The sequence below is a fragment of the Thermothielavioides terrestris genome, chromosome 6 (genome assembly GCF_000226115.1).
Source record: "Thermothielavioides terrestris NRRL 8126 chromosome 6, complete sequence".
Classification (NCBI taxonomy): Eukaryota; Fungi; Ascomycota; class Sordariomycetes; order Sordariales; family Chaetomiaceae; genus Thermothielavioides; species Thermothielavioides terrestris.
In genome coordinates, this window is record NC_016462.1 from 2,243,341 (window position 1) to 2,271,240 (window position 27,900).

The following is a 27,900-nucleotide window of genomic DNA, read 5'->3' on the forward strand; positions in this document are numbered from 1 at the left end:
TCACCGCCAAAAAATATTCTCGCTGAAGCTGCCATCTCCAACTCCCCGCCAATCACCGGTTCGAAGGCCGCGATACCAGCGGAGAAGCATTCGCTGCGGCCGGGTTTCGACCTCTCAACCCGCCACAAAATTCAACAATTGCGCCAACTGACGGGATTGCTGGGATGCAGGATTATTAGGCTGAACTGCCGCCCGCTTCCCCAGCATGAATATCGCACAGCCCGTGGCGTCGGCGCTGGAGAGCGTCGAGTTCACGTTCCTGTCAGCCGACGAGATCCGCGCCATCTCGGTCAAGCGCATTGAGAACGACCAGACCTTTGACAACCTCAAGAACCCGGTGCCCGGGGGCCTCTACGACCCCGCCCTTGGGTCGTGGGGCGACACTCTGTAAGACACCGTAAATCCAGAGAGCTAGGACATGTACACTGACTGCGCTCTCTGCAGATGCCGAACATGTAATCTGAACCAGGCACAGTGCCCCGGGCATCCGGGGCACATCGAACTCCCAGTGCCCGTGTACCACCCCATCTTCATGGACCAAGCCTACCGTCTCCTCCGTGCTCAGTGTGTCTACTGCCACCGTTTCCGTCTGCCGCGCCACGAAATCCACCGGTACACTTGCATGCTTCGGCTCTTGCAAGTCGGCCTCCTTCACGAAGCCCAGATGATCGATGCGTTTTCCCCCAGCGAGCTTGGGGAGCAACTCAAGAGCATGAGGTTAAGCGACGTGCCCTCGGCGGGCGATGACGAGGCAGAGGAGGAGGGAAACAACGTGCATGAGAGCGCCATCCGTGCCCGGGAGGCGTATGTGCGCCACGTCTTGCAGGAGCACGGGCTGCATGTCAACCTCGGCGACATACGAAAAGGCAAACACGAGGGTGCTGCCGAGATGAGGCGAGCCTTGATCAAGGAGTTCCTCGCCCTGATGGTCAAGGACAAGCGGTGCAGAAGCTGCGACGGCATCTCCCCCGTCTACCGCAAAGACCGCTCGGTCAGGATCTTCGAACGTGACCTGAGCGACAAGGAAAAGGCGGCAATGGCGCAGGCCGGGAGGAAGCGCAGCGATGCTCTTGCGATCAGTAGGAAGGCCAAGAAGCACGGCGATCTCACTCCCGATGAGGGAATCGCCGACGTGGACTCGTCGTCCGAGGACTCGGCAGGGGAGCGCGACAGCGAAGGCGAGGGAGAGGAGCTCGACGAGAACGGGGATGTGGTCATGGCAGATGCCCCGGCCAAAGCCAAGCCGAAAAAGTCCAAGTCCGCAAAACCCGCGCAGCGGTTCCTCAACACCATGGAGGTTCACAAGCGCCTCGAGTTGCTCTTCGAGAAGGAGCAGGAGGTGCTTTCCTTGCTCTATAACTCAAAACCCCGGCCCAGGAGCTCTAAACCACTCACCGCCGATATGTTCTTCATTCGGACCCTTCTAGTCCCCCCAAATCGCTATCGTCCAGAGGTGCGGTTTATTGGTCCTCCAGGAATGCCTTAAAGTCCAACGCTAACTTAGTATGACATAGGGCCGCCAAGGTGATGGCGAGGTCACCGAAGCGCAACAAAACAGCCTCTACAAGATGATCATCGCTCGTGCTTCGATGGTCACACAGATCACGCGAGAGATCAACAGCCAGACCAAAGAGACGGCTGAGGACGAAGGCAGGAGAACGAGAGATATGAGTTCGCTCTATCAGGCCTGGACGGAATTGCAAGACGCTGTCAACTCGCTGGTCGACCGCGACAAGAATCCGATCCAAGGTGCGGCTGGCAAGCGGAACGAGGAAGGGATCAAACAGAAGCTGGAGAAGAAGGAGGGCCTGTTCCGGAAGAACATGATGGGCAAGCGGGTCAACTTCGCTGCCAGAAGCGTCATCTCGCCGGATCCAAACATCGAGACTAACGAAATCGGTGTCCCTCCTGTTTTCGCCAGGAAACTCACGTATCCCGAACCAGTGACCAGCCACAACTTCAAGGATCTTCAGTACGTGACTACAACAGTGTAACCCTTGCGCTCCCTTTTCGCCAGTACTAACCGGGGCCAACCAGACAAGCTGTCATCAACGGCGTTGGTAGGTTTTGAGCGGTACACCTTTTATACCAGTTTGGCTTCCAGATCATGCTGACCACGGGACCCAGACAAGTGGCCGGGTGCGGCGGCCATTGAAAACGAGAATGGCCAGATCATCAATCTCAGGACGAAATCCCTGGAGGACCGCGTGGCTCTGGCTAATCAACTTCTTGCTCCCACGGGGAACAACTTCAGCGGCCTGCGGAACAAGAAGGTGCATCGACATCTGACAAACGGCGATGTAGTCTTGATGAACCGGCAACCAACATTGCACAAGCCCTCCATCATGGGCCACCGAGTTCGAGTCCTGCCTGGGGAGAAGACCATCCGCATGCACTACGCCAACTGCAACACGTACAATGCCGACTTCGACGGTGACGAGATGAACATGCATTTCCCCCAGAACGAGATTGCGCGCGCCGAAGCTCTCCAGTTGGCCGATACGGACCATCAATACATCTCCGGGACGGCCGGGAACCCACTGCGCGGTCTGATTCAGGATCACTTGTCGGTCTCCGTGGCGCTCTGCAGCAAGGACGTGTTCCTTGACCAGGGCGACTACCACCAACTCGTCTACAGCGCCCTCCGGCCAGAGAGCGGCCACATCACGGGCGAGAGGATCGAGCTCGTGCCCCCAGCTGTGATCAAGCCGATACCGCGCTGGACAGGCAAGCAGGTCATCACGACGATCCTGAAAAACATTAGGCCAGCCGACTGCGGCGACCTGTGGATGAACGGATCCGCCAAGATCAAGAGCCGAAGCTGGGGCGAGGCGTCGGAAGAGGGCGAGGTGATGTTCCGCGATGGCGAGTTCATCTGCGGCATTCTCGACAAGTCGCAGCTGGGTCCCAGCGACGGGGGGTTCATCCATGCGGTGCACGAGGTCTACGGCCCGTCCGTGGCGGGGAAGCTCCTCAGCGGCATGGGTCGGCTTCTGACGCGCTACCTGGCCATGGTTGCCTTCACCTGCGGTATGGACGATCTTCGCATGACACCGCAGGGAGAGAAAGACCGGAAGGAGACCATTAAGGCCGCGTCGCATATCGGTCTCCAGGTGGCGGCCAAGTATGTCTCGCTGGAGGAGCAGAAGCCTACCAGTGACGATCCCGTGCTGCTAGAGCGCCTGGAAGAGGTCCTCAGAGACGACAAGAAGCAGGAGGGCCTGGAGTTGCTCACTAGTCAGGAGTGCGCCAAGCTGTCCACCGAGATCACCAGGCTATGCCTGCCTGCTGGCCTCGAGAAGCAGTTTCCCAAGAACCACATGCAGTCCATGACCATCTCGGGTGCCAAGGGTTCTCCCGTCAACGCCAACCTGATTTCGTGCAACCTCGGCCAGCAGGTCCTGGAAGGCCGCCGCGTCCCCGTCATGGTGAGCGGCAAGACCTTGCCAAGCTTCAAGCCCTTCGACACCGACGTGAGGGCGGGTGGTTACATTGTTAACCGCTTCTTGACGGGCATTCGCCCGCAGGAGTATTATTTCCATCACATGGCCGGTCGCGAGGGTCTGATCGATACGGCCGTCAAGACATCTCGGTCCGGCTACCTTCAGCGGTGCTTGATCAAGGGCATGGAGGGCTTGCGAGTCTCATACGACTCCTCGGTCAGGGACTCGGACGGCACTGTCGTGCAGTTCTTGTTCGGAGAGGACGGCATCGACATTTCGAAACAGAAGTATCTTAACGACTTTGAATTTGTCCTGCGCAACCTCGACTCGCAATTGCCACAGATCCGGTATCATGAGCCTGGCACTCAAGCTCTGTTTGAGCACAAGGACGAGGTCATCAAGCGGATGAAGAGCGCCATCCGGTCAAGAAACAGCCGCAATCCTCTTGACCCGGTAGCATCCGAGCTCGACCCCACCGCCTTTGCCTTTGCGACCTCGGAGAAGTTCTTCAGCAAGCTGACGGAGTACGTCAAGACAAATAAGGACGGACTGATCAAGGAGAAGAAGGGGCCAGAAAGCCAGAAGGGTCTGATCACCCGCAAGACGGCCGAGAAGATCTTCGCGGCCAAGTACTTGCGGTCGCTAGTTGAGCCCGGCGAGGCTGTTGGCATTGTCGCTGGCCAGTCTGTCGGAGAGCCGTCGACGCAGATGACGCTTAACACATTCCACTTGGCGGGACACTCGGCCAGGAACGTGACGCTCGGTATCCCGCGTCTCCGCGAGATCCTGATGACGGCCAGCGCCAAGATCTCGACGCCATCCATGACTCTCGTCCTCAACGAGGAACTCTCAGAGCAGGACGGCGAGCGGTTCGCCAAGTCCATCAGCGTGCTCCCGCTTGCGCACGTCACCAAGGAGGCGGTCGTCCGGGAGCGCGTCGGCCACGGCATCGGGTATGCCCTGGCCAAGTCGTTCGAGATCCGGCTGCGCTTCTTCGAGGCCGAGGAGTACATCAAGATGTATGCTATTGACATTGCTGATGTCCTCAACACGGTGGAGAAGAAGTTCATCCCGCTGCTGTGTGCGCTCACGAGGAAGGAGATCAAGAAGAAATTCAAGGAGCACAGCGCGGCCACGCCCGAGATCGGCGTCAAGGTTGGCGTCGTGGAGACGGCGCCGAGCGGGGGCGAAAGGGAAGATGGTCCCGGCAACCGGGACGACGACGATGACGACGACGACGGCGATGATGACGACGCCACGAGCGCGAAACAGCGAGCCAACAGGAGCGAAGCGGTCTCGTACGGCCCGAACGACGAGGATGACGACGCCGTTCAGCAACAGGTCCAGCGCGAGACAGCCGACGACGAAGAGGGCGAGGAGCGGCTCAACTTCGTCGACGAGGCGTACGGCGGCAGCCCCGAGCCCGAAGACGGTGTCGGCGTCGGCGACAAGACGGACGAGTTCCGGGCGCGGTCACGCGAGGCGCGCGTGAAGAACAAGAACGAGCACGTGGCGCGCTTCCGGTGCGACGAGGTGGGCGGCGAGTGGGTTGAGTTCACGCTCGAGTTTGACGCGGGGATCCCCAAGATCCTCATGCTCAGCCTAGTCCAGGAGGCGGTTAAGAAGTCTCTCATCCAGCAGATCCACCGGCTCGGCACCGCCACGTTCGAGCCTAAGAAGAAGAGGGACGAGGTGACGGGCGAGGAGCGCATAGTCGAGATGCTGGTGCACACCGAGGGCGCCAACTTGCGGGCCATGCAGCAATACGGCGACTACATCAACCCCAACCGCATCTCGACCAACGACATCGCGCAGGTGCTCGAGGTGTACGGCGTTGAGGCGTGCCGCAACAACATCGTGCGCGAGCTCAGGGGCGTCTTCAGCTCGCACGGCATCGCCGTCGACCCGCGCCATCTGAATCTCATTGCCGACTACATGACGAGGTGGGTGCAATTTTTTTTCTCCTTCACGTACAGCTTTGCGAAGGAGCTAGCCATGCTGACGGGCGCGTGCTACAGAAACGGCGGCTTCACGCCGTTCAACCGGATCGGCCTGACGGGCAACGTAAGCCCTTTCACCAAGATGAGCTACGGTACGCCCCCCACCAAACAGCCCTTTGTTTGTTTGGTATCTTGCTCGGCAACTTTACTGACAGCTTTTTTTTCCTCGACACAGAAACGACCGTTGGCTTCCTCAAGGATGCCGTCCTCGACGGCGACTGGGACACCCTGGCCACGCCGTCCAGCAGGCTGGTGGTCGGCAAGCTGGGCACGGTCGGCACCGGCTCGTTCGACGTGCTGACGAGGGTGCCGACCGAGCACAAGGTGGTTGCTTTTTAAAGTTTGGGGGGTTCTGCCGGAGCCGCGTGGAAGATGATGCGGCTCTGTCAAGGTAGACCGTGTGCATGTAAATCGTTTGTGGCGGTGTTAGCATTGAGACATGTACGGAATACAGCTGCGGACGGTTCCAGTGAAACAAGGTACTAAACAAGGTACTACTGCAATACTTAATTCGGGTTTTCCGTCAAGGCAAAATAAGGTATCGTCGATGTTCACTCAAGATGTGGAATGCTCTGCAGGCGTTCTCCTGTTTCACAGCAGGCCGGGGATCGCATCGGACTCGCGTTGATCGTCATGCATGCACCCCGCATACTCGCTTCTGTCCATGCCTTGCTTGCTGCAGAGCGGGGTAGCTGCCCCTCGGTCCGGTGCCTCGGCTCTCTGCGGATACCGAGGACAACAGGGCCCGTTGAGCACCGGCGGCGCTGAAGTCAACGATTTGGCGATTGGCTTTTGTTGAGGTGTTGAGCCCATCCCTGTCGACGACAGGGCGTGCGAACCGGCTTTCGTGTGCTAGTATAACTATTTCCGTATTTCGACCTCGGTCCATCCCGCCTGGTTTGAGAGAGTTGTTGTTTCCCAACGAGGCCTGGGAGGAGAGATTCCAAATTTCGAGTCGTAACATAACAACAAAGACTGGAAATCTCCTACCAGTCAACGTCGTTGTGGCAACTTAAAGACTGGTGGTGTGTCTTGCGTTTACATTAAGCACTGCGCGCCATCGCTCGCGGCGTATGCTGCCATTGTCCCGTGTTGTTCCGAGAACGGCTTGGAGGACCGCATCGACGGCCAGGATGGCCCGCCCCAAGATCACGCTGTACGTCGACACGGTCAGCCCGTTCGCGTACGAGGCGTACTACATCCTGAGGGTGCGTTTGCCGGGGAGGAGGTGTGCTGCGGTGGTCCGGTCATGGCTGCTGACTGCTTGACGTTGGGGCAGAACGAGGATGTGTTCAAGGCCTGCGATATCACATATGTGCCCATCTTTCTCGGCGGGCTGATGCAGAAGGTGAGTCGTCGCTTCGTCGGGAAGGGAGTTTGGGTATCTAAGTGCGTTTGCAGTGTGGGAATATCGCGCCCATCAAGATCAAGAGTAAGTCTTCTGTCTATCTGTCCCCTACGCTAGCTACCTCTCTCTCTCCATCTCAACCACACCACTCTCCTCTCTCTACCCCCCCTTCTTCCACCAAGCAACCGTCACTAACCCAACCGCGCGCCCACCTGCACAGACAAAGATAAATGGATGAGCATCGAGCGCCTCCGCTGGGCGCGGCACTTCGGGATCCCGATGACGACGGCGCTGCCGCCCGACTTCCCCGCCCCAACGCTGCCCATCATGCGCGCGCTCTGCGTCGTCGCCGCCTCCGACCCGGAGCCGGGCCAGCCGCGCCTGACGCGGGCGCTCGACACCTTCTTCGCGCAGCACTGGGCGCACGGGGCCGCGACGCACAAGCCCGAGGTGCTGCGCGCCACGCTGGCCGGGCTGTTTGGCGAGGCCGAGGCCGAGAGGAGTTGCGTCCACCCTTTTTTTTTTTTCTTTCCTTTCTCTGTCTGCTTCTTCCCCCCCCCCCCCCCCCTCTCCTCCTTTTTCCAACCTGCACCCACCGTACCTACCTACGTACCTCCCTTCCCAGATTAGAAGCAACCAACGCTAACAAGCTTGAAACCAAACCGAACAACAGTCCTCCAAGAATCGACCACCCCGCAGACCAAACAAGCGCTCGCGGCCAACACCGACCGCGCCTTCGACTCGGGCGCCTTCGGCCTGCCCTGGCTGGAGTGCACGACGGCGCAGGGCGACAAGACCGAAGGCTTCTGGGGCGTCGACCACCTGGGCCAGGTGGTGCAGTTCCTGGGACTGGACCCGCTGGTGGGCAAGCGTCGAGGACAAGGCGACGGGGATGGGAACGGGAATCGTGATGGAGAACGGAGCGGGAGTGAAGGATGGAAGGCTCTGCTTTGATACCTAGATGTACATACAATGCATGCGAGCTTCATTCACGCCTGGGTTGAGTACTTCGTCCTTCAGCCCGGTCATCCAACCAGTCGATACGCAGGATATCTCCCCTAGTTCCGTCATGTCAATCCTTGAGTGCATGGCGCCGGGTGGAGAACAGGGGTGTGGCGTCAGGCCGGTCAGGTCGGCGAGCTTATGTTTTGGTCCTCGCGTCGAGGCGCGTCACAGCTAAGCCGGGGCAGGAAAACACACACAGAGCAGGTGGCAGGCAGCCTGAATGTCAATGCAATCGCTCGTGATCATGAAATCAGCGTCAATATTAGCAGCTTTCCCCAGCCGCTATCGTAATGTACAACCCCGGGAGAGAGAAAAAAACCCATCGCAAAAAACGCCGATGTCCCGTGTACCGTGAATGAACCCTTCATTCAGAGAGCATCCCAATAAGAAAAGTCATGACCGCCCAAACCCCCCAAGCTACCAATGACCGAAAACATGCTTAGTTGCGCTCACCACGGAGGCGGCGGGCAAGCTGGATGTCCTTCTGCAGTGGTTGTTAGTGTACTGTTCATCGCGTCGAGCATGACTCAGAGCAGGGCGCGTCGGTGGCAACTTACGGACTGGATGGTGACGCGCTTGGCGTGGATGGCGCACAGGTTGGTGTCCTCGAAGAGGGAGACGAGGTAGGACTCGACCGACTCCTGGAGCGCGCCGATGGCAGAGCTCTGGAAGCGGAGGTCGGACTTGAAGTCCTGAGCGATCTCACGGACCTGTATTGCATGACGCGTTAGTGTCGTGGCGGTGAGGGGTCAGAAGTCGCCGGTCGCAGCAACGCGACCGACCGACCGATTGACAAGCGCGATAAAATTAAAACTTACCAGGCGCTGGAAGGGGAGCTTGCGGATGAGCAGCTCAGTCGACTTCTGGTAGCGACGAATCTCACGAAGAGCGACGGTACCGGGCTTGTAGCGGTGGGGCTTCTTGACACCGCCGGTCGACGGGGCCGACTTGCGGGCAGCCTTGGAGGCGAGCTGCTTGCGCGGAGCCTTGCCACCGGTGGACTTGCGAGCAGTCTGCTTGGTGCGAGCCATTGCGACTGTTTGTCTGACTGTGTGATGATAATGTGTTGATGGAATTTAAATGGAGTTGATGGAAATCGTGGTAAACCGCGATGTGGCTGATGGCTGAAGGTGGAGTTGTGGGAGTGAGTTGAAAGGGAAAAGAATTTGGTGGGGGGTGCGAGGTTTAAGTAGGCGGGCGCAGGCGGCCACCTTGGGCGGCTGATTAGTGGGCGGGTTTTTAGATCAGAACTTGCGCTTGCCGCTTTTTTTTGTTGCCAGAACCGGGGTCTATTTGGAGCGGGAAATGGAGTCAGCTTTTGCACGCAAAACCAAGCGTGTTTTGGGGGGGATTTGGCACTGCATTGCTGGTTGTTAAATAACTCGGCTTGCTATTGGCTCAAAATCCGGATGCAGCAGACGCAAGGGCCAGCTGCGGGCAATGTGGGGCCGCAGCCGCCTTCGCTGCATTTGATCAGGCAGCCAACCAAAGGCGGGGTACGTACTTTGATTCAAGATCTGAAACTGTCGACTCTGAAAGATGGATATCGCCGCACCGCACCAGTTCCAACTGCTCGTGTAGTCTGGTGACGCAACGGAGGAAGGGCGCTGGCTTGAAATGCGCCTGAATGTTGTATTTAGCGTCTACAGGCCTTGGCAGAACAGTTGCACTGTAAGCAGTCTGGCGGACCTTTGAGTGTATGGGGTTACAACCGCACGCAGCTTGATACCAGGGCACGGTGGCGTCGATGTCAATCGAGAGATTGCAAAGCTCTTTGGCAGGGCATCGGAGAGTTGAAATGATTCAGTTACGATGGGCTTCAGTGATGCACTCGCTGTTGTTCTTGCAGCTATTCGATGGATGTTTCTCTGAAACTATCATGCGATGGCACTGGCGCAGGCGCAGGCGCAGGTGCCCCAGACACAAAGGCATCCCGTTCCCCGTGGAGGGTATTGATGACCCTGTGCCAAGTGAGGCAAGAAAGACATCACGGCTCAGAGAGCCAAAGGCTCATTTGATATCGGAACTCCCTATCCCCGCATTGCCTGGTAGGGCAGGGCGAGCTGGGCGGAGGAGAGACATGCGACTCCCAAGGCTGAGATCCACATCCATGGATGGATGGCGTAAAGTTATTTACCGTGGTACCAACGGGGCATTTCCCGGGCCCGGGATGTGCCTACACTACACTACCCATGAGCGGCATACCTCAGGGTACGGAGATGGAAAGCACTGGCAACGACAAAAGTCGGGTGTGGGAGACGGACCGAAGGCCGCAGGCGTGTGTCTTGCGGAGGGTGGGGCAGGTCACAGAGGTACCGACATGAACACAACAAATGTGGAGAGTGGTACTTCAAGCCAGAACATCCCAAACAGTTCTAGCGGCAGATGCCGAGATGGATGGAGTTAAACATGTATTTTCGGTCCGGGCCAGTCAAAAATCGGCAACGGGCTGTCGTCGATTCCAAGTTGTTTTGAAGGTGGGGCCTCCCGACGGCGGATGCCTGCTCCAATCGGCACCCCTGCGCCCTCAAGCTGACCGTGTTCCCAAATCAGCCCGGTCGGGAAACAGAAAGCCAAGCAAATCAGAGATCACTCTGCCACGTTTATTAAAGCCCGCCCTCTTTCCCCGCGTTCCTGGAAACCTTCCCCCAATCCTCTCACACAAACCCACACCCAACTGCATCTTCAGCCTCACCCCACCACATTTACACAACAACCGACAACATGACTGGACGTAAGTCGCATCATTTATTCATCCATGGTGTCGTCGCATGCGATACTGACTACTCCCTGCAGGTGGCAAGGGCGGCAAGGGCCTCGGCAAGGGCGGCGCCAAGCGCCACCGCAAGATTCTTCGCGACAACATCCAGGGCATCACCAAGCCCGCCATCCGCCGTCTGGCTCGCCGTGGCGGTGTCAAGCGTATCTCTGCCAGTATGTCTTCTCATCCTTCTCCCTCCCCCACGTGTTCCCCACGCGATGCATTCTCTGACGCGCCCTTCCTACAGTGATCTACGAGGAGACCCGCGGTGTCCTCAAGTCCTTCCTCGAGGGTGTCATCCGTGACGCCGTCACCTACACCGAGCACGCCAAGCGCAAGACGGTCACGTCGCTCGACGTCGTCTACGCCCTCAAGCGGCAAGGCCGCACCCTCTACGGCTTCGGCGGCTAAACGCCCGTCGGCACGACGTCACGCTTCATGATGACACTTTTCGGCGCGCTTTTTGCACTTTTTCATCCATCGGTTATGGTTGGGCTGCGATGACTTTCTCACGGGCAAATGGGTCTTGCTTTTTTTTTCCTGGTTGGGTTCTGTACCATATTGGCGGTCAACAAAGGGGTGTACACGGGTGGACATACCAGAGCATAATCGATGACCCCTCTTCGGAGGGAGCTTCTTGATCAATTTTTGCCTTGTCACGTGTCTGCTGTGCCTCGACGTGTTGGAACGTGTTGTTTACGTGGGTAGGTCGCGTGTGGAGCGGTCTCGGCACGTCGGGGAGTGCAAGTGATGGGCTTAACGGCCCTTGGTCCACTGACGCGCCCCAGCATCTGCTCTTGAGGCCGGCTGATTTTCCGTGTGACTCATGCCCTCGCCACATGTGCGGTGTTGCCCTACCCTTCGCTCTCCGAGCCCGAGTCACGGACACCGCCCCGCAACCCCGGATTGCGAGGCATCCAGCAGAGTTCGAGGAAGCTGTATCAGCTGGCCAGAAGCAGCTGCAGTTACTGAGTGGAGCATCAATAGCCTCTCTAGTTCTTGCTAGCATAACGTTCGCGATTAAGCTGTGCTATTTCCAAGCCCCGTTGTAACTCTTATGCCGTATGGCTCTTCGGGTCAGGTGCCCAGGGGTTCGCTAACTCGCTCAAGCCCTGTGTTCTGCGGATTTCGATCTCGAGATGCTCATTTGCGTGTGGCACCTGATCGAGTCAATCCTACAGCTTCGGTTTCCAGTTGTTGTTGTATCTCGGAATCGCTCAGCAACCCTGCTTGATCAGTACTGGACCGGTTTGGACCGCATGCACCGTGTGTTGTCTCGCGCTGTTCAGACCCATCAATCTCCGCGGGAGATTGGCGGTGCCTGCTCAACCCGAGTGTTGCCCTTGGGCACAATCACCCAGCACAGTGTAATCTGATGTAAGACAGGTGTCGCCGTGGCATCTGCCCTAAGCGAGTATTAGTTGGCCTGTGTTGACTGGCATGACAACACGCCTTGTCCGCGTGAATCAGTCCTGAATGCAGGCTGGACCATGATTCAAGGAACCTTGAAGTTTGGATGGCGGCTAAACATACCATATGCCTCTTGAATCGCACCTCGTCGGTTGTCCGATAGACTCCCACATTTCCATAATTATGGCATCATTCAGTCGTATTAATAACTGTCCAGGACAACCCCTTGAACCCGGTGACAGCATTCGTGGGTGGGGAAGTCACATTTCTGGTCCTCGCCCTCACGTCCTCTCTCTTTCCCCCTTTTCAGCTGCGGCTCTTAAAAATCGTCGAGGAGGATGACGAGTATCCAAATTCAATAGCTAGCACAACCCGCAGTGGCAAGACATTGTGTCTGAAAGCATTTACCGGCTCAATGATTATTCAATTAGGGAAGCCTACGCCATTCAGGAAATCTGCCAGGCTCTCCACAACCGGGCCGCTCTGAGTACATGCCGAGACCATCTTAAACATTCAAGTAGGCCATTACTAGCGAATGTCGTTGTCGGCGGGTAGCAGGGTTACCGTCCATCTTGGTGGTTCAGCCTCCTTTTGTCCAGTGTGGTATGGGTCACCAACATGATTCCGCCGCGTCCAAAAGGGATTGAAGCGCCAGTACCGTGCGGCAACTTTAAGGTTGATTAAGTCCTCGGCGGAGATAGCACATGGTTTGAGCATGGAATGTGATTTTGTATTATGCCCTATACTGCCAGGTGCTATGACTAGCTAATTCCACCCGGAGTCTCGTACGCGACGAACATTGAAGGATAGCCACACATGAGCGCATTTCTAGATCTGCAGCCAGTATCTCATGCACAGCATGTGCGATCACTCGTCTTCCCAAACGGCTTTGCAGCCAGTAACGAGATCCAGTAATCAACCTGGGTGGCATCACCAACTCAGGTTCCGAGGCGTGCCAGCGTGTCGAGAACAATCAGAGGCCTTGCTCCCAAGACAACGATCCTCGCCATCTTCGTGATAGTTGGCGTTTATGCGTGGCACACCACCCCTGTGTGTTTGCCTATCTTCAGGGAATCCCACCCAGCCGTCGAGTTTTTGATTACTTCCACAACAATGGACTTCGCCTATAATACTGCGCCTACTGCAACCTCTGCTGCGGTAGGTTACCGGGCGGGCACCGACGTGCACTCCCCCGGTCACCGTAAAAGCGCGCCCAAGTGCCTACCTAGTTACCTTTGAATGCAATGGCAATACGTGAACATGAGAGCGTTACCTGCGGCTATATTCCTGCCTTGACCCGAAGCGTACCCGTCATGACAGGTCCTCGGGCACCAGGCATTGTTAACGGCGCTAGGCTTGACTTTCGCCCACAAGTGGTTGAGAGATTTTGCTGTCACGACCCATTTGGCCGGGCGCAAGGGCAGCATTTCGGGTGTCGGATTGTTGACGAGCTCGAGGGAAGTATTAGGCAGCAGGCTGGCTTAAGTCCTCCGGAGTACTACTACTGCTACTACTACCGGCGGTATGGCCACCGAGGGGGGCCTTTGTTCTAGGAAAATAAAAATTGGGAACAAGACGCACGGAAGGGGCCTTGTCAACTGCGTCTTGTCCGAGGGTCGAACTACGACTTGTGCTGGTCACGCAGACAGGCGGTTATTCAGATGAACTCAGCCTTGTCCGAAGCCGATTACCCTCCCTTCTTTCTACGCATCAGACCGGACATCCCTAACACGGGCCGAGGGGTCATATTGGACGAGTACCATTATACCGGCTTGAATGCCAAGCTCGCGCTGCTACCCTCAATCGACTGTCTCGAGTGCGTGCCTCTCGTCAGATGGCCTATTCGAGTGTCGTTGATTCTGCGCTGGCACACCATACAAGGACCAAGAAAACGAAGCTACAACTGCGATTCGTTGCTATGACAATCCCAAGACTATCGTCTCCAAGCCACCGCTGAATACGAAGCCAAGACCGTCGTGGCCGCAGGTCTTGGCCACCTTTTCTCACTTAGCCGAGCGGAAGTTATGGCTCCATGGTGACATGATTGGAGTACCACTAACGCAGAACACCTGATGAATGCGACAGCGCAACCGAGCTGAACTGCAAGCAAACAACCCCCGCAGAAGTGTTCGAGTTGAAAATGGCGCGGCATTCCCCTGGGAAGTGTTGACATCTCAACTCCAACCTCATTCCGCACGGGACAGAGCTCTGTACGTCCCCCGAAGAAGAACGAAAGAGGTGACCATGGCCCTTGGATACTCGTCGTTGGTCCTCGCGGCCATTGCCGCCTTCATGTCAGTACACTGCGCGCCTGCTATTCGGCCTCTCGACGGCAGCTGACGGAATAGAACAGCCACCCAGGCATGGGTTCACCAGCCTGCCCCGCGCCATCCTCGAGCACCCCAACCGCAACACCTTCGACATCGACTTCAACATCGACATCCACACACGCGGGCCCCGAAACGCTGCCCGCGTCTTGCACCTACCGACCGACGGCTACATGGTACGCCACAAGCGGCTGCGCCATACCTTGCGCGACCAGCCCCTTCTGCATCGCAGATGGTCAGTGAACCCGATCCCCCCCCCTGATCCTACCCGGGGGGCACCCACCCCACGACTCCTTAAGGACCCAGCATCCCTGCCTGCGACTTTGAAGAACCCTGTAGTCACGAAGCCGAGCTGACGCGCCATGGGATCTGTGCAGACTATGTCGTGCTGCCCTGCGGATGTTCGCGTGCGGCGGTCAGCCCAACGACTGTCACCATCTGCCCGACGAGGTCGCCCTGCTACCAGTGCACGACCGGCTGGGGCATCGCGACCATCACCGACTCCAATTGCCCGCCCAGCGCGACCCCCACCACCGCACCGACTGCGGCGGCCTAGGGGAGGATGACTCTTCTCCGTTTTCCCCAGCGTGGGCTTGGTTTTGCCCAGGGCGGACGAGTGGTGAGAGCCAGCTGGACGGATGTCAATCGGGGGTTAGCGCGAGAGGGCTCAATCACAATCGTCGGTGAACATGTATCTCGAGAACCAGTGCCGAAGCGGCGAGTGAAACACGATGACGGCTGGCTGTGAACCAGCACGGACAGCATTCCGAAGTGTGAACTCTGTTACGCCACACCATTGTGTTCCGAGACCACGGAGGACCTGTCAGGCTGACCTAGCTGCTCATGGCACAATCGAGCCCAAACTCGCGGTACTGCCGCCGTACCGATAGCCCATTCGCCCCGCCCCCAGTCCTCCCAGCAGAGACTTTTCATCAACGGTTTTGGCGATGTGCGTTGTGGGACAGATGTCATCTCCCGGTCCCACTGCGGTCCTGCACATTGGGGCGTTGAAGTTGAGCTCTTGACACTGTCTCTGAGCCCGATTCATTTGCTCCGACGGCAGATTGAACGCTGGGTACGACTCGGAACTTCTGTGCTTGAGGTGGAGATGAAGGTTGCGGCGATAGCGTCGAGAGACGGCTGGATCTTGGTAGCGACCGCGGGCCACGCGGCCTTCGACAATACGTAGCCGACTGAGAAGTAATCCGTCAGGGGGTTCAGAGCAGGGTCTTTGGAACGGCCTAGTTTGATGAGTGAGATGCTGGTGACTTTCCCCTGGGTGGCCGCGTGCGAGTCGAGAATTCGTCCGACGCTGTCGTCGAACACAAAAAGCTGGACTGGAGTTGTTTGGGAACGGTCACGACAAGGTAATCGCCCCAAGCCATGACGATTGAGAGCTGCTCGTCTCCCGTCGTGGCCAGGGCGGCCAGCCGGGAAGGTGGCAGAGGAACAGAATTATGTACGGAGGGGAAAAAAAGGCAGTCGACGAGTCGCGGCTGCCACTTGGCAGGCCTTCTCACTCCAACAGGAAGGAACCTGCTTCCCATCCTATGGGTAAAGAAAGAAAGAAAGAGAAAGGAGAATAAAAACACTAAGAGAAAAAGGGGGAAAAAGAGAACCAAAAACAAGAGCAAAGAGAAAGAAAGAAAGAAAGAGCCCCAGGGAAGTTGCGAGAGCTTAAATGCATCCAAGAAGCCGGTGCTGATTAGACGAGACACGCGAGGGAGCGCGGTGTCGTCGCGTCTTTGCCCTGGGCCCGTCGCAAGGTTATGCCGAATTTTGATTGGCTGACACCCTGTCAGGTCTTCCTTTTTGGGCAAGGCACTCCTGAATCTGCCGTCCTTATCGCTCTTTTGCTTGCAGTTGTCAGGCACGCCGCGCATTCCTCCCGCTTTCCGCTGTTGAATGGCCGGGTCCCCTTCCCGAATCCTTCCTTCCTATCTGCTCTGACTGGCTTGAAGTTTCCACGACGCATTCACTGTTGTTGGATGCGTCTTCCCTCTCCATAAGGTTGGGCAGCAAATCTCCTGGTTGACCAAGTCGAGACCGGTGGAGGCTCTCGGCAGCCGATGCCGAGCTCGCAGGTGACGGCCCAACAGTTTAGGCAATCGCGACCCGCTGCGTATCCACAGCGTTGTCTTGTCACAGGGCTGTCTCGTATGCCAGAACATGTCTGTGATGGATGAAGCCTGTCGGCCTGGAGCGTAGTCGGGCCCAGAAACCGTAAATAGCGTGACTGGTTCACAATCTCACGCGTCGCTCCATGTTTGACCAGCCAAAAAGATTCGAAGAACCCAATGGAGCTTCACGTTTCTGCTCACCTGATCGACAGTTTCAAGCACGAATTCATAATCTTGGAGACGGAAAAACAATCTATTGTTGTGCTATTGGATGGGGTCTTTGGCTGCTTTCGAGTGCCGTTCTGGTCTGGAGGGTTGACCTGCGCCTTGGATAGCAGGGCCGCCGTCTCGCCAATGACCATCTCCAGGGCTCGCTGTACTGGCTGCATTAACTACGATGGAAATGAAGCCGCTGAGGAAGGCTCGCGCCGAGCTCATTTTCGCGACAAGCTGCCGGTACACATACGCAGTGGAACAGAGCTTCGACCTGACATCGTTGTGCCACGGTCCGCATCGGACGACAACTGAGTTTGTTGCAGGAACATGCATCAAAACGACCCGGGGAAGCGGGGAGAAAATCAGGAGAGGGGCCCCAGATGCATCGACTCGTTCCCCAGGGGCAATTGTTGACCCAAGTATCTGGCGGTTGTCTGGCTCGGAGGAGCGTGTCTCGAGGTTTCAACAGCGCCGGCATCGAAACGAACATTTGTCGGTGTTTGTCGGGTCCTCCTTCGGAGGACCCGCAATCGGCGGAGCCTCAAAGAGGCGCCGCGAGTTCCGGTGGGAACGGGCCGAATAACGTCACTCCACCAGCAAGTACGATGACGACACAGAATTCCCCTTGCGGATCCGCGCCCTACGGGTTCTGCCGGTGGCGAGCTACAACTGCCGTGATACGCGGGCCAATGGAGCGACTAGAACTGGCAACGCCGCAATTATACGCATTCGTCAGGGAGCTGTTCAGCTGGTGCTGTGGTCGTGCTGGAGCAGCTGCTGAGAGGGTGATCATAACGTGAGGTCCAGAGGCTCTACTTTTTGGCAGGCCCGATTTACTGCACGGTGGACTGCCAACTGCTCTTTCCCTCCCCTCGACTCCATGGGGCCCCTCGAGCCCCTCGTCTCTCGCGCCTTCCAGCTTTCCAGAGCCCGCATGTCCAGCTGACCAAAATCCCGATATTGTCGAGCGTGGAGCAGGCATGGGGTTTCCGGCCTCCTCCACCCGCCTGCCATCTCCGACTTGAATATAACGACACAGCTGCTCCCAAGCATCCATTCTTGTCTTGTCACTTCTTCGTCTTAGGAAGCAGGAAACCACCTTTGGTTTGTTGACTACACTGCGCCCCGCCCACCGAACGAGAAGATGGCATTCTCCCAGCGCGTCCAGAAAGGGTCTGCCGCCCATGGCACCCCGGCGGCGGAGGAGACATACCATGGCCTGTCGGCGGCCGCCCTCGCCGCCGAGCAGAAGATTACGGCCATGGCCGTCCTTCTCGGCGCGGTTGCCAGTATTGGTGGCTTCATGTTCGGCTATGTCAGGTACGCTGTTATGCTCCCCTGCCGGCATTGCTGCCTCTCTGGCGTCTGGAAGCTGACACCGATTCAAGCGGTCAGATTTCGGGCTTCTTCGATATGGCTGACTATGGCCGCCGCTTTGGAGAGTACAATCCAGCCACCAACTCGTATGACTTCAGTGCTCCTCGCCAGGGCGCCATTGTCGGCCTCCTCCCTGCCGGCTGCCTGTTCGGTTCCCTGATCGCCGGCAACATTGCCGACACCCTGGGTCGCCGCATGGCCATCTCGGTATCGGCGCTCTTCTGCTGCGTGGGCAACATTATTGAGATCTCCTCCGAGACCTCCTGGGCTCAATTCGCTGTCGGCCGCCTGGTCACCGGCCTTGGGATTGGCTCGCTTTCTGTAGTTGTTCCCATGTACCAGTCTGAGTCGAGCCCCGCCATCCTCAGGGGGGTACTCGTTTCTACCTACCAGCTTTTCATCACGCTCGGCATCTGGACCTCCGAGATGGTCAACTATGGCACTCACAACATATCCAGCTCGGCATCGTGGCGCATTCCTAACGGCCTGTCGTTCCTCTGGTCCCTGATTCTCGGCGCCGGCATCCTGGTGCTTCCAGAGTCGCCTCGCTACGCGTACCGCAAGGGCCGCGAGGACGAGGCCCGCCGCACCATCGCGCGCCTGGCTGGCCTTAATACCAACGCCGCTTCTGTCAACCAGCAGATCGATGAAATCCGTGCCAAGCTCGAGGAAGAAAGAGCTGGCGCCAGCACCAGCTTTTTCGAGATCTTCACGGGCCCGCGCATGCTGTACCGGACATTGCTGGGTATTACCCTGCAGGTGAGCCACGCCGAAGCTGCCGAGACCAGCTGTTGTTGCTAACTGGTACCCAGGCCGGACAACAGCTTACGGGAGCGAACTTCTTCTTCTACTACGGCACCACCATCTTCCGGGCCACGGGTCTTAGCGACAGCTACGTGACCCAGATAATTCTTGGATCCGTCAACGTCTTCTGCACATTCGGTGGCCTCTACGTTGTGAAGAAGTGCGGCCGCAGGAACGCGCTCATGGCGGGCGCCGCATGGATGATGGTCTGCTTCCTGGTCTACTCCTTCGTCGGGCACTTCAAGCTTGATCAGACCAACCCCGCGGCGACGCCCCAGGCGGGTAACGTCCTGATCGTCTTCTCGTGCCTGTTCATCGTCGCTTTCGCGACGACATGGGGCCCGCTTGTCTGGGCCGTCGTTGCCGAGCTTTACCCCGCCAAGTACCGCGCTCCGGCCATGGCGATTGCAACGGCGAGCAACTGGCTGTGGAACTTCTTGATGAGTTTCTTCACGCGCTTCATCACGGATGCCATCAACTATCTCTACGGCCTGGTGTTTGCGGGCTGCTGCGCTGCGCTTGTTCTGGTGGTGTTCTTCTTTCTGATTGAGAGCAAGGACCGGAGCCTGGAAGAGATTGACACAATGTATCTGCTCCACGTCAATCCCATCACTAGCAGCAAGTGGGACGAGAAGTCTGCGCTGGAGTCAAGCGACTCTAGTGGCCGCCAGTCCCGCCAGCACTCGGATCAAGGAGACCATGTGGAGGTGCAAGCGATTCCTTGAAAAAAAGTGGCATGCATTCCGTGGAGAATGTGTTGGCATAGACAGAAAGAGGTGGCCTGGCGTCATGGAGCTTAGCTGTTGAGGACATCCATCTCCCCACTTTGGGTGTTCTGGCCCCTGGGTTTGTGCAAGTAGGCTCGCAGGGTGTTGTGGAAGCCACAAAAAGGGGTATTGTTGTGTTAGTATTACGTTTGTTTTGGCATGCGCAGAATTGTCTCTTGCTTTGTGGTTATGGCCATCTGACGCCTGTTTCGTCAGTGGTGTGAGTGTGTTTCTGTGCTGTGTATCTTACCACAATGACGCACACTAAGGAGAGTGCATTCGCCGTTCCCATCAGCGTTCCTCGGGGCACAGACGTGATGTTCATTTATAAGGTACTTCGTACATATATAGGTACCTACAAGGCTATTCACGCTCACCATACCACAGTACACAGTAAGGCACTGGAAAGGACATTGTGCCGAGGCTGCCCGGATTGCCATACGATGCGCGAGGCTACACGGGATAGTAGGTGTTTACTGGTACGTAACGTATGATTTGGCAGCGGCCGTTCCCACTGGCCTTTATCTCGTATTCTTTTCATCTGGTTTGTCATACGAACACTTTATTGTTTTTCTGTCCAATTTGGCCGGGTGAGAAAAAAAACTCCTTGCTCGATTTCGGCTTTTGGAGCGGGCATAACTGACTCACCACTCCTCCTATCCACTCACCTGCCATTCCCGTTACCCATCGTCCATCGCATCTCTCTTCAGAACCAGTCTTGCACGAATTGAGACTCCTCGTTTGTAAGGCAACGGCTGCTACGCGGCTTCTCTGCTTCTTCTAGGTGTACAAACCTCTGTGGCTTCCTTTATGTTGAAGGTTCTTGGGGGCTGGGTTGGGTGCGCTTTGCGGCTCTCGCGGCTCTTGGTCGCCGAGCAAGCCATCCCACTCTCCCACTCATGAGAGCGAGGTTGCATTGAGCGGGTGTGACGCTGATGGAAGGTGGGTCCGGCTGTTGGGTTTTAGTGTCGTTGCATGAGTGAGTTGTTTTTTGTCGACCCCTTTAAATCGACTACGCAGTTTCATTAGAACGACTACCCACCACACCAAAAGTCTACGCCAAAGGCGCCAACTGTACGAGTCTCTTATCGATAAGAGTAAGATCATGTGATCAGCAAACACAAAGTGGGTACACTGTCTCGTCGACAGGCGCTTCGCGTAAGGTAGTCGGCGGTCAAGGCAGACGGTATTCAAGCTTGTTCAGCATAACACTCGCGTTTTTAAGGTTTTTCAACCAATGCAGCATTTTCAGTCAAGCCTGCATTTGCTGGCCTCCCCAATAATGCTCGCAACATCGTCGATTTGCAGCGATTCCTGTGGCGACCGCTCAGCGAGGGAGTGTTGTGCCTCTCGCCGCAACATTTTAGTGTGAGCGCACGGGCCTTTTTGGAGGGTAGTCGTTCTAATGAAAGCTGCGTAGTCGATTCAATGGGGTCGGTTTTTTGTCTTTTTCCCTTGCTCTCTCATTTTTTTCTTCGCTGGTCTTGGCCTGGTTGGGCTGGTTATTCTTCGGCAATCGGTCTGATTGGCAGGGCCTGGTCGGGATTTTTCTCTTCTGTCTCACGGCGACTTTCCTAAAAAGTACAACGCCACTCTCTTTCTTACGGCGGAAACACTTCGTCACGAGGAGCTGTTTCTTGATATTTTTGGGACATAACTATTTCGCACAGGTAGGTTTTGGTAATTAAACCCTCCCTCAGTCCATCAACAATTTTGCTCTTTTTTGTTGCGGTGCTGTTAGGGCATGCTGGGGCTTGTCGGTGGGGTTGGCTGTCGAGGTGCGTCTGATCTGATGGGTAGTTTGTCCGAATGACGGCCTGCAGGTGGCTCTGTCACCGAGCAGTGGGTTCCAGCAGTTTTCGTCAACATTTTGATCTGGAAGTGGAGCTCGGGCGAGGTTATACTCGGCTCCGGCCGGCGGGCCCGGTCCGGGTTTAAGCTGGCTTTTTCGGGTGGATGCGCCTCGGGCGACAGATCTGGCCCGGATTGGTTCGCGTGGCGTGGTTCGGTCGGTGGTGTGGTAAGTCGAAGACTACACTACCGTGTAACCTCTGGAAGCGGGATGGATGGCGACGTCGCGAAAGCCTCTCGAGTTTCGCCCCTCGGCGGTTGGGTGCGCACTCAACAGCAGAGAGAGTTCGGACGGGTTCGTCTGGTTCAAGGATGGCGGCGAGCGAGCTGATGCTTTGCGCCCCGCTCGCCTCATCCACAGTTGAAACTCAAGATCCATCCATATCCACCGACTCGGCCTCTCGCTGCCCACCGCAACCCTTATCCACCACCAAGACTCATCTACAACACTGCACCTCCGCCAGGGTTTTCATTGGCGGAGGTGTAGCGTTGTAGATGAGTAAAACACTGGCGGAGGTGTACGATGGACGCCGGAGAAAGCCTTGACGAACGAACAGGGTTCTTCTGCCTTACTCTTCAATGTTATCGAGTTCCCCTGGAATCACCGAAGGGCCTCTGCTAGCCGCATGCCTGGCGGTTGCCCCTGATGGTGCCGCAAGGGCACCTCATTCGCTCGCCCGCTGGCCTTTCTCATCATCTGTCATTTGGTTTTATCATCGCTATCTTTATGGCCGCGCTTGTTGTCGGCGTTATTATTCTGCTGGTCCAGATTCGACACTTCGCCTCGGCGAACGGACAACGGGAAACGGGGGCTCCACCGGCGATCGAACTTTTTTTTCTCATGGACCCCGTCTCATCAGGGACTGCTCTGATTATGTGACTCCTCCCGACTTGCGGTGTCTGCACCTGTCGTTCCCACTGCTTCCCCATCCTCCCGGTCGTTTGGTCCCCCCGTTTCTGTGTGGTCTCTTGGCTACGCGCTGCATCGCGGTTGGTGCGCGTTGACTCACCCCTTTTTCTCTTACTGGGACCGCCGGACACGTACGTTCTTGCCTTTGCCTCCGCCGGAGTTGGAATTTCTGATCGCAGGTTGTCTTCCAAGACGGCCGGAATAAGGAGGGGGTGAGCAAGGAGCGCAGAAGCAGGGCCGATGAAGGCCTCCGATACCTGGCCGCCGTCGCCGGTCGGCTATTCGTCCGGCTCGGACATCGGCGTCGTGGGCGTTGTTGTCGGCGGCGAGAAGGCTAAGAAGGGGGGTGACGGCGGCGCCAACAGCAACAACAACTGCGATGCCGAGTCAGCGCAGCGCGGCGAGCTGCAGAGGCAGCTGTCGGGGAGGCACCTCAACTTCATTGCCATCGGCGGCACTATCGGCACCGGCTTCTTCTTGGGCACCGGGTCCGCGCTGGTCAAGACCGGCCCCGCAGGGTGTCTCATCTCGTATGTCTTCATGGGCACCGTCCTGTGGTCGGTGATGGTCTGTTTGGGCGAGATGGCCACGTACATCCCGACGGCGGGCGCCTTCTCGTCGTATGCGACGAGGTTTGTTGACGACAGCTTGGGGTTCGCCGTCGGGTGGCTTTACTGGTTTGCCTGTGAGTGCTTCCACCTCCCGTGTCCGAGGTATTGGTGTCTACCGGGTGAAGATTGACGGCATGGAATCAAGGGGCGACAACGTATGCGCTGTCTCTCACCGCAGCGGGCCTCATCATCCAGTACTGGAACCAAAACGTGAACATCGGCATCCTGATCGCCGTCTTCTGGGTCGTCTTCACCGTCGTCAACTACCTCCCCGTCCGCATCTACGGCGAGCTCGAGATGTGGCTGTCGAGTCTCAAGGTCATCACGATCGCCGGCTTCATCATCTTCGCCGTCTGCATCGCGGCCGGCGCCGGCCAGGAAGGCGCTCTGGGATTCAAGTATTGGCACGACCCGGGCGCTTTCAACGAATACCTGGTGTCAGGCGGGATAGGCAAGTTCGTCGGCTTCTGGGCCGTGATGATCCAGGCCTCGGTGGCCTACCAGGGCGCCGAGCTCGTCGGGGTCGGCGCCGGCGAGGCGCGCGACCCGCGCAAGACGGTGCCCAGCTCGATCCGCGCCACCTTCTGGGGCATCCTGAGCCTCTTCGTGGTGACCATCTTCCTGTTGACCATGGTGGTGCCGTCCAACGACGCCAGCCTGCTCAACGACTCGTCGTCGGACGCGTCGGCGTCGCCGCTCGTCATCGCGGCGCAGCGCGCCGGCGTCAGCGTCCTGCCGGACATCATCAACGCGGTGCTGCTCACGGCGGTGCTGTCGGCGGCCAACTCGAACGTTTACTCGGGCAGCCGCGTGCTGGTGGCGCTCGCGGAGGAGGGCCAGGCGCCGGCGCTGTTCAAGAAGACGAACCGGCACGGCATCCCCGTGTTCTCGGTCGCCGTGACGGCCGCCTTCGGCCTGCTCGCCTTCCTCAACCTGTCGGCCGGCGGCGGCAAGGTGTTCAACTGGCTGCTCAACATCTCCGGCGTGGCCGGCATGACCACGTGGGCGAGCACCTGCCTGTCGCACCTCGCCTTCGTGCGCGCGCTCCGGGCGCAGGGCATCCCGCGGTCGGACCTGCCCTACGTGTCGCGCTTCCAGCCCTACACGGCCATCTACGGCCTCTTCTTCAACGTCCTCATCACCCTGACCCAGGGCTTCACCGTGTTCATCGACTGGAGCACGAGCGACTTCTTCGCCGCCTACGTCAGCCTCATCCTCTTCGTGGCCCTGTGGGCGGCCCACAAGCTGTGGTATCGGACGCCGTTTGTCGACCCGGCCACCGCCGATCTCGTTCGCGGGCGCTACGACCTGCAGGAGGAGCGATCTGCTGCTGACGGAGGGGTGTGACGAGGAAGCAAGCGACGTTGTAATAATATGTGATTTCTTGCCTGCATAAAAGGAACAGAAAAAAAATGGTGTTTGGAGCTCAGGGGGTCCGTGTCATTGCTGAGGAAAAAAACGAATCGCTTTCCGGATGTTAGACATAGAAAAAAGGGCGCAATGTACGATATACGACGGCATGCATGACAGCGACAATAGAGCCTCCTTGGTTTTTTGGATGTCCGGTTGTTTCCTCGATGAACGGCTCTTTCTGCGCCTTAGAGGACCATGTTCCAGCTGACCTTTTTGCCCCTCATCATCTCCAGAACGCCAACGGGCAGGAACTGCTTGTCAACGAGGCTCAGGCCGCCGAAGTCCTCCATGAGTTCTCGGGCGTACAGTTGCAGGAACCACTTCTTCTCCGAGTCGAGCCCGACCTTGGTGTTGTCCAAGAAGGACTCGAGCTCGCTCTCGACCTCCTTGCTCAACGCAATCTTCTCGGCCGCGGGAACGGTGACGAGCCTCCGCACAGCCTGGGCGAACGTGCCGAACAGGAGCTCGCGGAACAGGCTGTAGTCCTGCAGCGGGAAGAAGATCTTCCTCCATTGCCTGAAGATGGTGTCCAACTCCCTTGAGTTTTTGTCCGGATAGATGGAGCGGAGTCGTTGAGTCAGAACCGGGTCGCTAAGATCCTCCCAGGATGTTTTCCGTTCAAGGTACTGTTCCCATTCATCCTTGAGGTACTCCTCGATGATGTCCTCGGGCGTCTCCTTGATCTGGTTGCGAACCAGGAATAAGCCAACAAAGGGGTTCCGGAGGCCAAGGCCACCGAGTTGTTCCGGCAAATAGACAAAAGCGTCGGGCAGGCCCGAGACCCCGAATCGATCCTGGATCATGCGCTTGACTAGCGTTCGCCGTGTCTCGTTAGCTTTTTTGTGCTCCAAGATGCGGATATCAGGAAATGGGCAAAGGGGGTGGGTGTGTCCCAACTTACGATGCTCGACCACGCTTCCCTCTTTCCCGTCAGAGCCGGGGAACAGCCTCCGCAACATGTTGCGATACGTGCTCAACACCTCGTCGATATGCTCCCGCCCGAAGCAAGGGGCGGGCTGGCCGAACGTATGGCTGAAGAACCGGCCGACGCAGCTATTCCATGTCTGGACCCACGAGAGCACGCTCTTGCACTCGGCCAGCTGTTTCTTGAGCTGGTCAACGTGCGCCATTACCAGGTCCTGGTCGATGACCCATTTCCCGGAGTTTGGATCTAGACACAGGAAGCCGATCTTGACCGGGCCTACCGGCAACGAGCTGGCGATGGCGGCGTCTCTGTTTCCGGACCCCGGGATGCAGACAGAGCCGGTTTTAGCTTTGTTGAAGTCCAGGCCGAAGACCTTGGCAAACGATTGCATGCAGTCCCATGCCAGCGCGCATGTCTGGGGCTCGCCCACGAGCCAGATGTCGTCGTGCAAGCGGTACAGCAGGGTGCCGGTTTTGCGGTTGACGGCAAGATCCAGGAAGAACAGCACCAGCTCGCCCGTGAACTTCTCCGAGGCGTGCGCCATGGGCACTCCCCTCTTGCGGATGCGGGGGCCGCGCTTCGGACGGTCGTCCGAGGCAGCGTCCAGGTTCAGGGGCGCCTCGAGATACTTCTTGAAGAAATCGATCCAATCCTGGCCGAAGCCGACGTAGCGCATGACGGCGAAGATGGTGCTGTGGGAGAGGCCGGTGCCGTACCACTGCAGGTCGGTCTGCACAACGGCGACGCCGCCGCCGCCGCCGCCAGGCGTTGCCCGGGTGTCGTAGGTAACACCGCGGAGGCGATGGACTATCAGCTCGGCGGTAAGGTGGCGCAGGAGCTCTTGCTTGATGCCAGATCGCTTCTGCTGGGAGCCGTTCGGGTTGGTGCCGTCGCTATAGTTGCTGCTGTCTTCGTCGTCATCATCGTCATAGCTGAGGTCTTCGTCGAGGGTCGTGGGAAGTTGAGAGAGGAAAAATGTCTCGAGGTATTTAGACTTGCGGTTACTCTCAACGCTGTTACTGGAAATCGAGGGCTGGCTGACGTAGAATCGGCGTCTTTTCCGATCGGCATCGGTCGGTGCTGTGTGGCGCTCAAGCGGTCTGACGAGCACGGCGCGCATGAAAGCCTTCAGTGCGGGCTTGAGCAGGTTGCACAGCCTGATGCCGATATACTCTGTCCAACCAATGTCGTCAGCTATATCTATCCTGCCTGACCATGGCGGCGGGATGGCAGCCGGAGCAGCGCCGGCGCCGAGCCGTTGGCTCGAGAAGCCCGTCGAGAGTCAGCGGAAGCGGTAGACAGTAAGCAGGAGCACGTACGGACAAAGATCATCTGCAGGATGTCATCGTCGGCCCAGACGCGATATTTGCCGTTCAGGCAGCGACGCGGCACGACGCGGATACCCTCGGGGCCGGCATCCCAGCGCCATTCCCTCAGGGCAGAGAAGCGCATGTTCAAGACGTCAGCAATCTCGGACTTTGCAAGGTTGTTCTCCAAGAAGTCGCGCAAGAGGGCCTGCTTCTCGTCACTCAGGATGTCCTCGGTGAGGAGGCCTTTGATGCAGCTCGTCAGGGACTCGCTGGTGAACGGGGCTGTCTCGGACATGAATCTGAGGCTGTCCTCGGCGATCTTCTTGCGCAGCTTCTCAAGTTCCGCTCGGCTTTCTGCGTTGGGAAACAGGGAGTCGAGGAAGCTGCGGATTTCGGCCTCGTCCGTCTGGAGCGGCTCGAAGACGACGGACTCGAACTTGTCGACGAGCTCGCTCAGCCGCTGACGTTGGCGCTCGACGAGCTCGAACGAGTCGCCGTCCGGTTCGTCCGAGGCCGGCAGCGGCTCATCAAGCGGCTGGTCCATCCACTCTATGACGGATGGTCAGAACCTGGAGAAGCTGGCGCACCTTGGGGGGCCGGGGGCCGGGACGCCGGAGACGGGCCTGTTGGGGTCAAGCACAAAGAAAGCATACCAGTCAGGAGACGCGAGTACAGGTGAGCCATGTCCAGCCTGCGGCTCTGTAAGTCGAGCTTGGCGCGGAGCTGGCGGCTGAAGCTCGCCAGCTTGGACACGGGGATGGAGGCATCGTAGCGGGACTGCTCCAGCCAGCGCTGCAGGTTGGTGAGGCTGCCGTCCTTCGAGGCAGCCGGATAGAGCTCTGCGACGGCTTCCACGAGGCAGGCGAGACGGTCTTGCTCGTTGGCGGCGGCATCGGCTTTGGCGACATACTGGCGCTTGCGGGCCTCGTACGACTGGCGGCGCGATTCCAGCTCGCGGATCTTGGTGCGCGTAATGCTCTGCAGCGTCTTGGACAGCACCGACGTGGGGGACGCCATGTTCTAAGCGTCGATCGGCGTGTGAGCGCCGGTTCAGATGGTCACAGTTTGCGTTACTTCACGAGCCGAGCGGTTGCGACAGACAGATATTTATACTACACTATGCCCTGGCCTGGACTGTGTGGCCAGTTGTTCACTTGGAGACGAGACGCTCGACGGCCTTCAGACTGCGTCCAGGACACCTCCTCCAAGATGTGCAATATCCGACAAACACCACACCACATTGTCAAGCACGCGAGACTTCGTCCCACTTGGCCCCAACCTTGTTTGATCTTAAGTGAGTCA

The 27,900-nt window shown here is 57.8% G+C and overlaps 8 protein-coding genes across 8 annotated transcripts; 6 read left to right on the plus strand and 2 right to left on the minus strand.

The window, feature by feature from the left end:
• The first annotated feature begins 34 nt into the window (after positions 1-34).
• On the plus strand, positions 35-6,091 carry THITE_2124200 (uncharacterized protein). Its single transcript, XM_003657893.1, has 7 exons — positions 35-387; positions 445-1,453; positions 1,515-1,972; positions 2,038-2,060; positions 2,128-5,386; positions 5,462-5,535; positions 5,619-6,091. Exons 1-7 carry the CDS (start codon positions 206-208, stop codon positions 5,780-5,782), a joined length of 5,169 nt encoding a protein of 1,722 aa, XP_003657941.1. The 5' UTR covers positions 35-205; the 3' UTR covers positions 5,783-6,091.
• A 115-nt stretch (positions 6,092-6,206) lies between these two features.
• On the plus strand, positions 6,207-7,982 carry THITE_2124204 (uncharacterized protein). The gene is made up of 5 exons (XM_003657894.1): positions 6,207-6,651; positions 6,723-6,791; positions 6,845-6,875; positions 7,012-7,293; positions 7,465-7,982. The coding sequence occupies exons 1-5, from the start codon at positions 6,577-6,579 to the stop codon at positions 7,743-7,745; spliced, it is 738 nt and encodes a 245-aa protein (XP_003657942.1). The 5' UTR covers positions 6,207-6,576; the 3' UTR covers positions 7,746-7,982.
• A 51-nt stretch (positions 7,983-8,033) lies between these two features.
• Positions 8,034-8,997, minus strand: THITE_109485 (histone H3-like protein). The gene is made up of 3 exons (XM_003657895.1): positions 8,615-8,997; positions 8,354-8,506; positions 8,034-8,280 (listed from the first exon to the last, which is right to left on the minus strand). The coding sequence occupies exons 1-3, from the start codon at positions 8,825-8,827 to the stop codon at positions 8,236-8,238; spliced, it is 411 nt and encodes a 136-aa protein (XP_003657943.1). The 5' UTR covers positions 8,828-8,997; the 3' UTR covers positions 8,034-8,235.
• Positions 8,998-10,456: 1,459 nt separating this feature from the next.
• Positions 10,457-11,200, plus strand: THITE_109486 (histone H4-like protein). The gene is made up of 3 exons (XM_003657896.1): positions 10,457-10,530; positions 10,593-10,730; positions 10,805-11,200. Exons 1-3 carry the CDS (start codon positions 10,521-10,523, stop codon positions 10,966-10,968), a joined length of 312 nt encoding a protein of 103 aa, XP_003657944.1. The 5' UTR covers positions 10,457-10,520; the 3' UTR covers positions 10,969-11,200.
• Positions 11,201-14,211: 3,011 nt separating this feature from the next.
• THITE_2021175 (uncharacterized protein) lies at positions 14,212-14,826 on the plus strand (the record flags this gene model as incomplete). The annotated part of the gene is made up of 3 exons (XM_003657897.1): positions 14,212-14,261; positions 14,321-14,529; positions 14,672-14,826. Coding segments are annotated over 3 exons (414 nt in total), but the record flags the coding sequence as incomplete, so codon positions are not given.
• Positions 14,827-18,014: 3,188 nt separating this feature from the next.
• On the plus strand, positions 18,015-19,684 carry THITE_2124217 (uncharacterized protein). Its single transcript, XM_003657898.1, has 2 exons — positions 18,015-18,766; positions 18,820-19,684. Exons 1-2 carry the CDS (start codon positions 18,044-18,046, stop codon positions 19,534-19,536), a joined length of 1,440 nt encoding a protein of 479 aa, XP_003657946.1. The 5' UTR covers positions 18,015-18,043; the 3' UTR covers positions 19,537-19,684.
• Positions 19,685-22,469: 2,785 nt separating this feature from the next.
• Positions 22,470-24,423, plus strand: THITE_2124219 (uncharacterized protein). The gene is made up of 2 exons (XM_003657899.1): positions 22,470-23,024; positions 23,096-24,423. Exons 1-2 carry the CDS (start codon positions 22,580-22,582, stop codon positions 24,295-24,297), a joined length of 1,647 nt encoding a protein of 548 aa, XP_003657947.1. The 5' UTR covers positions 22,470-22,579; the 3' UTR covers positions 24,298-24,423.
• Positions 24,417-27,792, minus strand: THITE_2124221 (uncharacterized protein). Its single transcript, XM_003657900.1, has 4 exons — positions 27,252-27,792; positions 26,608-27,147; positions 25,265-26,461; positions 24,417-25,174 (listed from the first exon to the last, which is right to left on the minus strand). Exons 1-4 carry the CDS (start codon positions 27,613-27,615, stop codon positions 24,549-24,551), a joined length of 2,727 nt encoding a protein of 908 aa, XP_003657948.1. The 5' UTR covers positions 27,616-27,792; the 3' UTR covers positions 24,417-24,548.
• Positions 27,793-27,900: the final 108 nt, after the last annotated feature.

Coding starts and splice junctions, on each gene's coding strand:
- THITE_2124200 (XM_003657893.1), top strand. CDS start 206: ATGAATATCGCACAGCCCGTGGCGTCGGCGCTGGAGAGCGTCGAGTTC. Junction 1,454..1,514: donor CAAATCGCTATCGTCCAGAG/GTGCGGTTTATT, acceptor AGTATGACATAG/GGCCGCCAAGGTGATGGCGA. Junction 2,061..2,127: donor AGCTGTCATCAACGGCGTTG/GTAGGTTTTGAG, acceptor CACGGGACCCAG/ACAAGTGGCCGGGTGCGGCG.
- THITE_2124204 (XM_003657894.1), top strand. CDS start 6,577: ATGGCCCGCCCCAAGATCACGCTGTACGTCGACACGGTCAGCCCGTTC. Junction 6,652..6,722: donor AGGCGTACTACATCCTGAGG/GTGCGTTTGCCG, acceptor ACGTTGGGGCAG/AACGAGGATGTGTTCAAGGC. Junction 6,792..6,844: donor TCGGCGGGCTGATGCAGAAG/GTGAGTCGTCGC, acceptor GTGCGTTTGCAG/TGTGGGAATATCGCGCCCAT.
- THITE_109485 (XM_003657895.1), bottom strand. CDS start 8,827: ATGGCTCGCACCAAGCAGACTGCTCGCAAGTCCACCGGTGGCAAGGCT. Junction 8,507..8,614: donor AGCTCCCCTTCCAGCGCCTG/GTAAGTTTTAAT, acceptor CATGCAATACAG/GTCCGTGAGATCGCTCAGGA. Junction 8,281..8,353: donor AGCGCGTCACCATCCAGTCC/GTAAGTTGCCAC, acceptor CAACCACTGCAG/AAGGACATCCAGCTTGCCCG.
- THITE_109486 (XM_003657896.1), top strand. Junction 10,731..10,804: donor TGTCAAGCGTATCTCTGCCA/GTATGTCTTCTC, acceptor CCCTTCCTACAG/TGATCTACGAGGAGACCCGC.
- THITE_2124217 (XM_003657898.1), top strand. CDS start 18,044: ATGGCTGACTATGGCCGCCGCTTTGGAGAGTACAATCCAGCCACCAAC. Junction 18,767..18,819: donor TGCTGGGTATTACCCTGCAG/GTGAGCCACGCC, acceptor ACTGGTACCCAG/GCCGGACAACAGCTTACGGG.
- THITE_2124219 (XM_003657899.1), top strand. CDS start 22,580: ATGAAGGCCTCCGATACCTGGCCGCCGTCGCCGGTCGGCTATTCGTCC. Junction 23,025..23,095: donor GTGGCTTTACTGGTTTGCCT/GTGAGTGCTTCC, acceptor CATGGAATCAAG/GGGCGACAACGTATGCGCTG.
- THITE_2124221 (XM_003657900.1), bottom strand. CDS start 27,615: ATGGCGTCCCCCACGTCGGTGCTGTCCAAGACGCTGCAGAGCATTACG. Junction 27,148..27,251: donor GTACTCGCGTCTCCTGACTG/GTATGCTTTCTT, acceptor CATCCGTCATAG/AGTGGATGGACCAGCCGCTT. Junction 25,175..25,264: donor GGGAAGCGTGGTCGAGCATC/GTAAGTTGGGAC, acceptor GGCGAACGCTAG/TCAAGCGCATGATCCAGGAT.